The following is a 13,094-nucleotide window of genomic DNA, read 5'->3' on the forward strand; positions in this document are numbered from 1 at the left end:
TGATATGAAATCCACCTGGCAACGACTTATTGAAGCCGCTAAAATGAAGAATTCTTCCAGGTTCTGGCACCTACTTTCTCATCGATCTGCGAGATCCTCTACCATGTTAGATTCCCATATAGCCCCAGAAATATGGGAACTTCAATTTCAGAGACTATATGAAGATTCCTCCAATGAGATGGAAATACAAATGAAAGATGCCTTAACTGAGTGGCCTCCAGTTTCAACATCTGAAATCAAGATGTTAATTGGTCAACTAAGAAAAGGGAAGGCCCGGCAGCGAATTTTATTCCAGTAGAAGCATTGAAAAATTTTACGGAATGGTGGGCTCCGATGCTAGCATCCCTCTTTATTTATATTGATAAGACCAGATGAATCCTGGAGGATTGGGGCTTGGCTATTATAGTCCCAATCTTTAAAAAAGGTAGGAGGGATGAACCTACAAATTATAGGCCGATTAGCTTGCTAAATACAATCAGCAAATTAGATGCTAGACATTTACAGGAAAAACTCAAGGACTGGATGGTCCAGAAGAACCTGATAGCAGATGAGTAGGCAGGATTCAGAGAGAAACAAGATACCATTGAACAATGCCAAGTCCTTCAACATCTGATAGAAAAATATTCCAGCAATAAGATAACATCATTGTATGCTGCCTTTATAGACCTCAAGGCAGCCTTCGACTCTGTTTCTTCCAAGCTTTGGGAGAAAATGGAAGCTGTATCAGTAGACAACAGGCTTCTCTATTTAATTTGGGCGCTACATACTAACACAACCCTTAAGGTTAAATGTAATAGGCAAGGGTTTCTTTCAAAACCAATTAAAGTATAAAAGGGGGTGAAACAGGGATGTATCTTGGCTCCCTTACTCTTTAACTTTTACATCAGTGACATGGTGAGATATTTAAATCACCCAGACTTTCACCCACCTAAATTAGGGGTTCGTAGTATAGCCCTGCTGCTTTATGCAGATGATGCAGTTGTCCTTTCTAGGACACTGATATGTCTAAAAAGAGCCCTGAGAACTCTGGTCCAATACTGCGCAATCTTCTAGAAAACAAAGATTATGGCCTTTTCTAAAAGACCAAAGCAACACTTCTGGACTATTAACAGTCATAGAATAGAACAAGTGAATAGTTTTAAATATTTAGGTATAATCATGCATGCCTCCAGATCAAGGAGAGCTCATTGTGAATATGCAGCCGAGTTAGGTCTTCGTTCTGCCAATGCCATTTTAAAAATTTTTCAAAGTAAAGGGGGGTATTTGGTCCCAGCAGCTCTCAAACTTTTCCAGACAAAGTCGCTACCCAACTTCTCTGTGGGTCTGCTGTTGGCTCTCCAACTTAAAGTATGATATACCTGGTACAATTTAGTACAAGCTAAATTCATTAGGGCAGTTCTGCAAATGCCCAGATGTGTTTCCAGTGCACAACTACACTTGGAAACAGGCACGATAAAGGTTGAGTGGAAAGTGCGCCTAGCCTCGCTGAATTTCTGGCTAAAAATAAAGTAGTACCCACAGGGCCTAGCTCCACTTATCCTTCAGGATACATTTCAATCCTTGTGGAAAAAGGACATTGAGCTCATCCTCTCTAAGTTAGGCTATTCTACGGCTGGGATTCTAGCGATGGAATATGAGCAGGCAAGAATGGCCATAAAGCAAAGGACAGAGCATATAGAACAACAAGCAGATCTAGGGAACGTTCCATCCTTTCTATCTCCGCCATGCAGCAAGTTTACTGTCACCGCTGCCAGATATTTAGCGCAGCTCAAGCTCCCCAGTCATCAGAAAGCATTCTCCTTAGCTTGTTGTCATGCTTTTCCTTCAGCGGTGCTGGACGGCAAATATAAAAGCATTCCATTAACCGCAAGACTTTGTCCTTGTGATGCCAAGGAAGTGGAAGACATGGGTCATGTTCTTCTCCGTGGTACCTTTTACCAAGTCCCACAGAGTAAATTGCTTGCTCCCTTGATCAATAAACAGCCTGGCTGTCAAAATTCAGATTACCTTCAAATGCTTCTTATGGACAACCGGCCTTATGTTACAGCGCAGGTAGCCAGGTTCTGTGCTGCGGCAATAAAGATCCATCAACATTGGATAGGAAGCTAGATGAAAGGTTTTGTAGTAACGGATTATAGTCAACTAGTATTTTAGTTTGCATTATCAGGTACCTTCAGAATGTGCTTTAAAAGAATGACAAATTTTATTAGAATTTGAAATATTTCATTATTGTTATTTGATAGCTACTAGCTTAAACAAGGTCCTTAGGTAGATTTTTGCTTGTGTTGGTCAAAGACCGTATTAAATTCTACTATTAGATCTGCTAGTCCTTAATAGGGCAAGCTCCTGCTATATAGTTGTATTTTACATAAGTCTAGACATTATTAAATTCCATATAATTTTAGATATTATGATTACATTTTAGATGTCATCAAATTTTTGTAATTTTAGATGTTATTAAACTTTAGGGAAATCTCAGATACTACCTTACTTATATTTTAGACACAGACTGCTTCGTCTGAATTCTATCTATGGTTTTGTGCCAGATTGCTTTATATATGTATTTTAAATATGTATTAAATGTTATCTAAATATTTCTTAGTTTTATAAGTGAACATAGGTCACTCATGAACAAACTTCTTGTACTGGTCTAAGACTGTAATAAACTATATCTATCTTTTTATTAGCCTCAGATACTTCCATTATTGTAATAGGTCTATTCATAATCTGCCTTTGCCTATCTGAAAGTTTTGGCAAGTTTTGTTTTTTTAAGTAATCATCTAATTTTTCCAAAGAGAAGTCCTGTTTTTTATATAAATCAGAATAATACTGGTGGAAAATTCTTTGCATAGTCTCGTTATTCATTATTTTCATATCCCCTTCTTGAAATTTTGTAATGACTTTCTTTTCTTTCTCCTTTCTTAATTTATATGCCAACCATCTGCCTGGCTTATTTGGAGATTTGAAATTCTTTTGTTTGACATTCATCTTTTTTTCCAATTCTCTTACTGTTAACATGGATAGTTGTTGTAAAAATTTAATTTGTTTTAAAATACTTGACTTTGCTGATGTTAACTTTAGTTCATCCTCTTTTTTCTTTATTTCCTCCAAAATGGCTTGCATTTCTCTTGACTCCTCTTTTTACACTCAATGTTATACTGTATGAAATACCCTATAATGAAAGCCTTACTTGCATCCCAAACCATTCTCAAGTCCATATCTTTATTTAAATTATTCTCAAAAAATTCCATTAGTTTTTTTTAACAGTCTTTCACTATCACTTCTTTTTATAGCATTTCATTCCATCTAAATGAAGTAGTTTTTCTTTTAAAAGTCCAGCTCTGGAGTCCTTGGGGTTCTCTGAGCTTGGTTGTTTTCTTGCAAACATTTCATTACCCGGCTAGGTAACGTCTTCAGTGCTAGAATGGAATGGGGTTTGCTCTCTGTTTATATATTTGGCATGCCCTTCCAGTGTTGGTGGGGGTGGGGTTTTTGTTTTGTTCTATTTTTTTTCCCTCTCGTAGTTCCTTGAGTAAGGTATTGTTTACTGCTTGTACGGTACTGTGCAAAAGTTTTAGGCAAGTGTGAAAAAATGCTGTAAAGAGTGCTTTCAAAAATATATATTGTAATTGTTTATGTTTATCAATTTACAAAATGCAAACTGAGCAAATAGAAGAAAAATCTAAATCAAATCAATATTTGGTGTGACTACCCTTTGGCTTCAAACCAGCATCAATTCTTACACTTGTACACTTTGTACACTTGCACAGAATCAGGGATCTTGTAGGATTAGAGTCAGGTGTATGATTAACCAATTATACCAAACAGGTGCTAATGATCTTCAATTTCATATGTGGATTGAAACACAGTCATTAACTAAATCAGAAAGAGCTCTGTAGGAGGCTTAAAACTGGGTGAGGAATAGCCAAACTCTGCTACTAAGGTGAGGTTGTAGAAGATAGTTTCATGTCACAGATCATACACCATGGCAAGACTGAGCACAGCAACAAGACACAAGGTAGTTATACAGCATCAGCAAGGTGTCTCCCAGGCAAAAATTTCAAAGACTGGGATTTCAAGACGTGCTGTTCAAGCTCTTTTGAAGAAGCACGAAGAAATGAGCAGCGTTGAAGACTGTAGATGCAGTGGTCAGCCAAGGAAACTTAATGCAGCAGATGAAAGACATATCATGCTTACTTTCCTTCGACATTGGAAGATGTCCAGCAGTGCCATCAGCACAGAACTAGTGGAAACCAGTGGGACCCAGGTACACCCATCTACTGTCCGGAGAAGAATGGCCAAAGTCATGGAAGACTTGCGGCCAAAAAGCCATACCTCCGATGTGGAAACAAGGCTAAGCAGCTGAACTATGCACGAAAACATAGTGGTTGTTATAGTCCTTATACTGTATGTTGTAGATGACTCCGTTTTTACCCCCCTTGGGCTACTGGGTCTTTTGGTTTTGCTTAAGATGTTTTGAAGGGCTTTAGTGTCTACATCTACAACATACAGTGTAAGGACTGTAACAACCACTATGTAGGACAGACAGGCAGAAGGCTTGCAGAGCCCATCCATGAATACCAACTAGCAGTCAGAAGACATGATAAAAACTCCTTAATCTCACAACACATGGACAGACTTAACTGTAGTTTTAACTGGGTAACTGTCAGCATCTTAGACCAAACTAAATCCAAAAATGCAAGAGAATTCTTGGAAGCTTGGTATTCAGACAAGGCAGCCATCAACAGGCACATAGAGATAAACAACATCTACACACTATTCAAAAGAGACAAAAGAAAGGAAAACAAAAGACCAGAACATCTCACCAGCAATCATCACACAGATAAGCAGAGATTAACACCAAGATTACCACCAGACATACAAGCAGTAAACGATACCTTAATCAAGGAACTACCAGAGGAAAAAAAAAAATAGAACAAAACAAAACCCACCCACCCACCCCCACCAACTTATGCTTATGTTTAAAAGCCTGCCAAATTAATGTTTCAGAGAATTATTGTTATGGATTGAAAACCGGATAGGGAAATAATGTGATTATTGTAACTAATGGAGTGCAAGGTACTGAAGTATAATAAGCAAAGCATAATGCTGACTTGTCTCTAGCTAGAGTATGAACTTACTATGGAGCTCAAAGAAATTGATCCCATATTGTTTTTCTTATATTTTCCTGTTTCCCCCAGATTCATCATATTGCCCACAATGGAGGTTTATATAAGAGACCTTTCAATGAAACTTTTGAAGAAACACCAATGCTGGTTGCTGTACTGACTTATGTAGGCTATGGTGTGCTCACCCTTTTTGGATATCTTCGAGACTTTCTACGGCAGTGGAAAATTGAGAAATGCCATAATGCAACAGAAAGAGATGAACAAAAGGTAATGTTTTGATTTAGAGGCAAAGTACCGGTTAATGTGCTTGCAATGAAGTAGACACAAAAGTTAAAATAGGCCATTGTTTTCTGAGTATATCTTTCAATCTGCATTAGTTGGCATTAAAACATAGATTGAAGCATGCTTAGTTAACTGTAGTTTAAAATTGTATTCCAAATGATTAGTTAAATTATGCTTCGTGATACTTCAGGCTTCTGAAACTATCCTAAATCATACAGTACTACCCCATATCAGTATGTGAATTACACTCTTACTGTTGACTGCCAATTAAGATGAGGTGAAGAAACTGAGTACTTGCCTCTTTGGGTGGGTCTTGGCAGAGTTGAAAATAGTACATTCCTGGGTAGTTCATTCAGAGAGAGAGAGAGAGATTCCCCCTTTATTGCCTCCTTCATTTACAATTGTAAATGCTGTTTTAAAGTAAAGTGTCTTATGTATCAGTGTGATGTAAGGAACAAAAGAAAGAAAAGGAAAAATGCCTGGAATTATTTATCATAAACCAAACTCCTACAAATTTCACCATATTGGTAAGAAGTTACATTTCTTTGTTTTCTATTGAAAATATATATGTAATGCTGACACAAAGCACACATCCAGCAATCCACTAATAGTCCTACCACCATTATGTAAGAAGTCTTTTAAGCATAACTCATGTACAAAGAACCCAAAATGTTGTATTTTGATGTTCCAAATACAAGGGGTTCTAGCCAAGGAGACCTTTGTATCCTTGACAAGCAGCAATTTCTCTGAAATCTTGTTAACAGTTTTGTCAATTTCAGCCCAATATGTGGTACTAGTAAGACAAGCCAAAAACATCCAGGTTAATGTTCCAGTTCTTGAACTGTATTTCCACCCACAAGGTAATTGCAAATAATAGTTTCCAGAGGTATCCAATAAAGAGAAAACAATATTTTAGCCTAATGTTAAGAAAAGAAGTAACTAGTTTCTGATTTTTAAAGCATCTTTTAAATATAGGATATTCGAACTGATTATTCCAGTGGTCATGTAATTATCATCTACTTCCTTTAGTGTCGTATGATAGAAATATATAAATCTGTCTTATAATTGCTTGAATTAATTAAGCGTAGTGTTAAATTAGCTGGTATTAATAGCATGATCTGTTTCTGAAATATTGCTAAACTATAGTAATTGTGGTAAGTAGTGTATTGGCAGAAGGGTAAGTAAGTGGGTGGCAAGATTACCAGAACAGAGAATTGTAGGTTGTTATATGGGCCAGGCACTCAAACAATCTGATCTAGTTTTCTTTTTGCTAGATTATTAGCCTTTACCCTGTGATGTGTGATCAAAAGTGATATGTGAGTTTTTTATTGTTTGTAAAGGGTATTCCTTTTGGGTAAAGTATTTCTTTCTCAGTTTTAAGTGTGATATAAACCATGACTATTGTTGTGAGCTGCTTAGATTCATGATATGGGCAGCCTTATCAGTGCTGTAAATAAATAAATGTACCCTCCTTGCCAGTCAGCAGGCTTAGATATTCGCAGGGACATCCCCAATAAACATCCACAAGAGAGAGATGTTCTCTTTCACATAGGCAGAGGCAGGTCCCCCTAGCCCACCGGTCCCCAACCTTTTTGGCACCAGGGACCAGTTTCGTGGAAGACAATTTTTCCGTGGACCGGGATGCTGGTTTCGGGATGATTCAAGCACGTTACATTTATTGTGCGCTTTATTTCTTCTATTATTATTATTATTATTATTATTATTATTATTATTATTATTTCTATTATTATTTCGGCGGGAGGAAATGCTGGTGGCGCTTTGCACGGGGATAGGAATCGGTTACTGGTTCAGCCTAGACGCGAACGTCGGAAAGACGTGATGCAATGGAAGATCAGACTCCCCTGCGACTGCCAGCTGGGCTCAGCCCTAGGAAGGAGGCAATGGCAAACCACTTCTGAAAAAAACCTTGCCAGGAAAACTGCAGGGACTTGTCCAGGCAGTCTCCGAAGAATCGGACACAATTGAACGAATTAAAAAAAAAAGCTCGTGGGCTTACCAAAACTGTGACTGAGAGAAGCGCACAGTGCGGGAAAGAGGTGCGGACAGAAGTGTTAAATAAAATAATGGTGGGCCACGCATGGAGTAAAATAAGTGTCAGATTCTGAGCATGCAACCTAGATCCCTCGCATGCTCAGTTCACAGTAGGGTTCGCGCTCCTATGAGAATCTAATGCTGCCGCTGATCTGTCAGGAGGCGGAGCTCAGGTGGTAATGCAAGCAATGGAGAGTGGCTGTTTTTGCTCACTCACCTGCCGTTCACCTCCTGCTATGCGGCCTGGTTCCTAACAGGCCACGGACCGGTACCAGTCTGTGGCCTGGGGGTTGGGGACCCCTGCCCTAGCCCTTCACTCTCTTACAGAAGATAGAGAAAAGTCTTGTTCTTTTTTAAAATAAGATAGAAGCTAGGAATCAAAGTTAGGAAAAAGACTTGGCTCTGTCCTTATCAGTAACTTCAATCCCTAGAAAGTGAGTAGTTCAAGAATAATTGAGACAGAAAGAAAATCTATTTCAGATATTGTTTATCTTGGAAAAGATAGGTGTAGCCAGGTATTCCACATTGAGTTTTTGATTTTTTTCTCTGTGTGATATTAAGGCAAACCTCATTCCTTCATTGTCGTTATTTCTGTTGAGGAGGGCTAATAATATCTACGTGGCATAGAAACAGAAAAAGGAGTGAGCAAGCTACCTGATGATCCTGGAGGAAGAGGAGACAGATAATAGAAACCAGACTATTGGCTTTTCTCTGGTGTGAAAGGAGTCAGTATATGGACATGATAAAAGTAATTGTTTATGGTACATGGTGCTAGCATCTGTATGGGGGAAAGTTAGAGAGTCCTGATAGTAGAATGTAATTTAGAAATGTTTGGGCAGCCTGTAGTGTTATCAGATGCTACATTCTGGCTGGTCACAATGTGATATACATTGCTTTTTGGATCATTCCTACATAACATTTCTGGGGGTATATAACCCATAACCTTGCTGAAACTGGGGTTGTTTTGCATTCTTCTGGCCGGGAGGCCAGTGGTCACTGTAATTGTACACACCAATGAAAGATACTTTATTGCATGTATCTCCAACTGCTTTGGTTCCTCATTTAGGTGGGCATTTTTTCTACAACAGCATGGCATAGTTTGCAGGAGCAGAAGGTCAAGAGCTGGGTCAGTCTGCTGGGTTCATCATGTCTCTGTCATTTTCACAGGTTCACAGTTTCTGCGCATGCCCTTCTTTCTCTCCAATCCAGAAGTAGTTTGGAGGTACATGGTTGGAGCTAGGTTGCAAAGAAATATGTCAGGGACTTGACAGGAGCAAGTCTGGGTGACTAGCAATTCTGAAGGGCAAGTCACCAGTTCCTGCCATCTGACTCTGGAGGAGCGAGTAACAGGCAGTGGAACTTCAAAGGACACCTTGTGTGGATACATTAGGAATTTTGATGCTTTGATGTTAGTTTTATTTTGTCTGCTTCAAGCTGAGAATGAATGTAATATTTTTCGTGTAGAATCTTTTTGTCATCTATAGTAATAATTATTAAAACCTCCAATCTTTTTATGAAGGCTTTGTAGCCAACCAGTGGCACCTGTTTAGTTTATCTGTTCTTAGTATTATACACTGTGGAGTTGTTTCTGAATTAGGCAGTCTTTTAAAACCAATAAATAAAACTTGTGATCTAACCTGAATAGATTTTTTTTTCTTTTAAACCCATTTAGAAACAGCTGTTTTACTGTTTTATTTTTACCCTTCAGGGGTTGTTTGCATTTTAATATCTGAAGTTAAAAAACACACAGTAGTTTTATTTTGTTTATATTTTATTTATAGTTATAATTTATTTATAATTTTGATTTATAAGGTCATCCCAACTCCTTTTTCTGACCTGGACTACTCAGAGGGCTAACATCAAAACTGAAATCTTCATATTTTTTATTAAAAGAGGCAGAGAATCTTATTTGTAATGGTAGAAATGATATCAGGCCCTCAGGGCACCCTACAATCTATGGAATATCTTGCTGCAGCATTATTGCAACATCAACAAATGGATTTACAAATAATTAACATGCAAAATGCCATGATGCAACTAACAGTATTTTGGACAAGAGTTGCCTCACCCAGCTTCCCAGCACCCACTGCAAGCTGGTCCTGAATTAAAATGCACCTTACCCTTGCAGTTGACAATAAAAGATCACAGAGAATTCTTGCCATTCTATATGACTGCTTCCTTACACATTCCCATCATGCTGGGGATTGATTGGCAACAATGGATATGCACTGGGAGTAAGGAACAATTTCTTTTCCATCCCCAAAATGTCAATACCACCAACTGTAATCTTCCCATTCTCAACATCCATGCCTATGAAGCTTGCTGACTCTCCTACCCTTCCTCCTACCAAAAAAAAAAATACACAGACTTTCCAGATGTGTTTGAGGTTCAGGAGGCAACTGCGCTGCTTCCACATTGGATATGTGACTGTACCATTAACTTGAAACTGGGAGCTGAAATGCCAGTGGAAAGGCAGTATCCCATGGCTATTTGAGAGTTAGCCATCTTGAAGGAATTTTTGGATGACAGTTTGAAAAAGCATTTATTTACCCTTCCAAATCTCCAGCATCTACATCCACATTTTTTATCCCTAAGGGAGATGGTTCTGTTAAAATAGTGCATGATTGTAAACTCCTAAACCGTGTGACCAGTGGGGACCACTACCTGATGCCTCACCTGGACAGCCTCCAGAACACACTTGTTTTCATGGAGTTGGATTTGAGAAGCACAATTTGATCAGGATGAAAAATGGACATGAATACTTCTGCATTGGACACCAGATATGCCAAATTCGAATACACAGTAATACCTTTTGGCTTGGTAAATTGCAGGCTCGTCTTCTCCAGATTCATGAATGAAATATTTTCTGATGTTTTGGACAAATGCATAGTAGTGTACTTAGATACGTAGTGAGCTTTTTGGAAGACAGTTTGCATGAGACTCATCTCAAAATATCTTAGGAAGGTTCCATAAACACAAATCTTTTGCTAAATTAGAAAAATGCGTCTTTTTCCCTACCCCAGTTGGGCTATTTGGGTTATCGGATCTCTACAGAAAGAATATAAATGTACATGCTTTTGTGGCAACCATCTAGAAATGTGAAGGAGGTACAATGTTTTCTAGGCTTTGCTAATTTCTATAGAAAGTCCATCCCTAATTTTGTACACCATGTAAGATCACTGTGTCAACTCCTAAAGAAATGGCATAACTTTGTTCAGCTTACTCAGTAGGGAGCAGCATTTCAGGACTTGAAAGCCGTTTCTCTTCACAGTTGTTACTCACCCAGACCTCACCTGCCGATTTGTGGTGCAAACTGATAACTCAGATATTGCAGACAGGGCTGTTCTTACATGCAGGAGGGGAGACTGAGTCTAACAGGGGAGGTATTGTAGAGAGGCACAGAGGTGACCTGGGATAAACTATGCAGTGACAGTTACAAAAACATGCTTTAAGCCTAAGAAATGAAGAAAGTATGAAAAACTAACTCATATTGGCTCTTCCCTAACTCCCTGGGGTATAAGAAGGGGGAAAGGGAATACATGGTCAGGCTTTCAAGGTTTTGTTGCTATAGCCTATACAGACACGAACTTTCAAGTTGAGAACTTTCACCAATACAAACAAGATGGACCCAGAAGTCAGGGCCGGAAGTTGGAGCCAGAAGTTGGGAGAAGGCGCGCCACAAACTAACCCTTTCCCACCGTCTCCCAGCTTCCAGTTCCGACTTCTGGTCCTGAATTCTCGCGTGGTTGGTTGTGTTTGGTGTGTGGCAACTGCAAATTGCAGACTGCAGATGTCTGCAATTAAGCACAAGAGTGCTGATGAAAAGGGGGGTAGCACAAAGCCGAAATCCATTACGATACGAAGATGGAGATATTGAAGAAAATAATGGCGGGGAGAAGATGGCGAATGTGGCACGTTCCTATGGCATGAATCATTCCACAGTTGGAACGATCATTAAGAACAAAGACAAGATCACAGAACATGTCAAAAATTCAGTGCCTATGTAATCCACAATAATGAGAGAAAAAGTGTTGGAAGAGATGGAGGCACTACATGGCATGTGAATCGAAGATCAGCATCAGTGGCATGTGCCACTTAGCCTACTGTTGATCCAGGAGAAGGCTAAGAGCTTATTCCATGGCTTACAACAGAAGGCTGGTGAAGGTGCTGCTGAAGAGGCGTTTGTTGCAAGCCATGGGTGATTCCACTACTTTAAGGCTTGTGTGAACCTTCATAATGTGAAAGTCAGTAGCAAGGCAGCAAGTTCAGATGAGGCTGTAGCCAAGGAGTTCCCGGAAACCCTCAAGGAGATCATCAAGGAAGATGGTTATTTGCCCCAGCAAATACTCAATGTGGATGAAACAGGGCTTTATTGGAAGAAAATACTGGACAGAATGTACATCAGTAAGGAGGAGAAGACTGTGCCAGGCTTCAAAGCTGTGAAGTATAGGCTAACTCTGCTGCTAGGTGGCTGTCAGGAACTGCAGCTTCCAGTCCAACAAAAAGAAATCTTCTCTGGAACTCAGCAAGTCCAAAAGAAAATCAGTTTATTGAGAATTAACATACAGCCATGGCAGAGATTGCTGGAACTGAAAAGCCCACACATGCCAACGTTTTCTTAACCACTCGTTCCTTGCCCCCCTTCGGTCCTTCTCGTGCCTTCTCCTGCTCTCATACCAGCACGACCTTGGCATTCTTAAGCACTAGATAACAGCCCATCTGCTCTAACTGCTATTCACCTAGCCCCCCCCCCCCCACTACTACTATGGCAGAACTGAGCAAGCTAGCTATGATGCTGGTTAATTGATTGCAAGGTTCTGACAATGGCAGTGCTTCTGGTGACCTGAGCCTAAAACCGCTGCTAGTCTACCACTCTGAGAACCTACAAGCTCTCAAGAACATCTCAGAAAGCTCACTTCCTGTTGTATGGAAGGCTAACAAGACAGCTTGGGTCACCCTTCTCATCTTTGAAGACTAGTTTTCCCACCATTTCATCCTGGAAGTGGAGAGGTACTGCTGTGTGAAAAACATGGATTTCAAGATTCTGCTCATATTGGATAATGCCCCGGGTCATCCACCTTACCTGGACAATTTCCATCCAAATGTGAAGGTCGTGTATCTGCCTCCCAACACCATCTCCCTCCTGTAGCCGATGGACCAGGGAGTGATAGCAACCTTCAAAAAATACTATCTTTGGCGCATGTTTAGGCAGGCAGTCCAGGCAACCAAAGCAGACTCCCATATGACCTTGCTCCAGTTTTGGAAGTCCAACAACATCTACAAAGCTACCAAGAACATTGATGCAGCCTGGGATGAGGTTACTCCTGCGAACATGAACAGGGTGTGGAAACGTCTGTGCCCTCAGTTCGTTCATGACTCTCATAGGCTTGAGGTGGCAGAAAGGGAGTCACAGACTGTTATCAGCAACTTGGTTGCTCTCAGCAAGGAGCTTCAGCTCAACCTGAGGAAGAGGGACTTTCATGAGCTAGTAGCTGCACAGACGGAGGACCTCTCCAATGAAGACCTCATGAAGTTGGAGGAGCAGTGAAAACAAGAGGAAGAGATTGAACCACCACAGCAGTTCCAGACCAAGCTGATGGCGGAGGGGTTCAGCTTAATTGAGAAAGTGCT

At 40.0% G+C, this 13,094-nt stretch overlaps 1 protein-coding gene across 2 annotated transcripts in view; it reads left to right on the plus strand.

Moving 5' to 3' along the window:
- Positions 1–13,094, plus strand: part of SPTLC2 (serine palmitoyltransferase long chain base subunit 2) — an 83,909-nt gene that overhangs the window by 10,238 nt on the left and 60,577 nt on the right. For both annotated transcript variants that reach the window (XR_456214.4, XM_007431338.4), the window contains exon 2: positions 5,202–5,396. Coding sequence is in view for 1 of the 2 variants with exons in the window: in XM_007431338.4 (XP_007431400.1) it covers positions 5,202–5,396 (195 nt within the window). In the remaining variant the exon portion in view is untranslated. The remainder of the gene's footprint in view (positions 1–5,201; positions 5,397–13,094) is intronic.

The sequence above is a fragment of the Python bivittatus genome, unplaced genomic scaffold (assembly GCF_059951505.1).
Source record: "Python bivittatus isolate LINGU-HERP-01145 unplaced genomic scaffold, Pbiv_v1 ctg000480_np1212, whole genome shotgun sequence".
Taxonomy (NCBI): Eukaryota; Metazoa; Chordata; class Lepidosauria; order Squamata; family Pythonidae; genus Python; species Python bivittatus.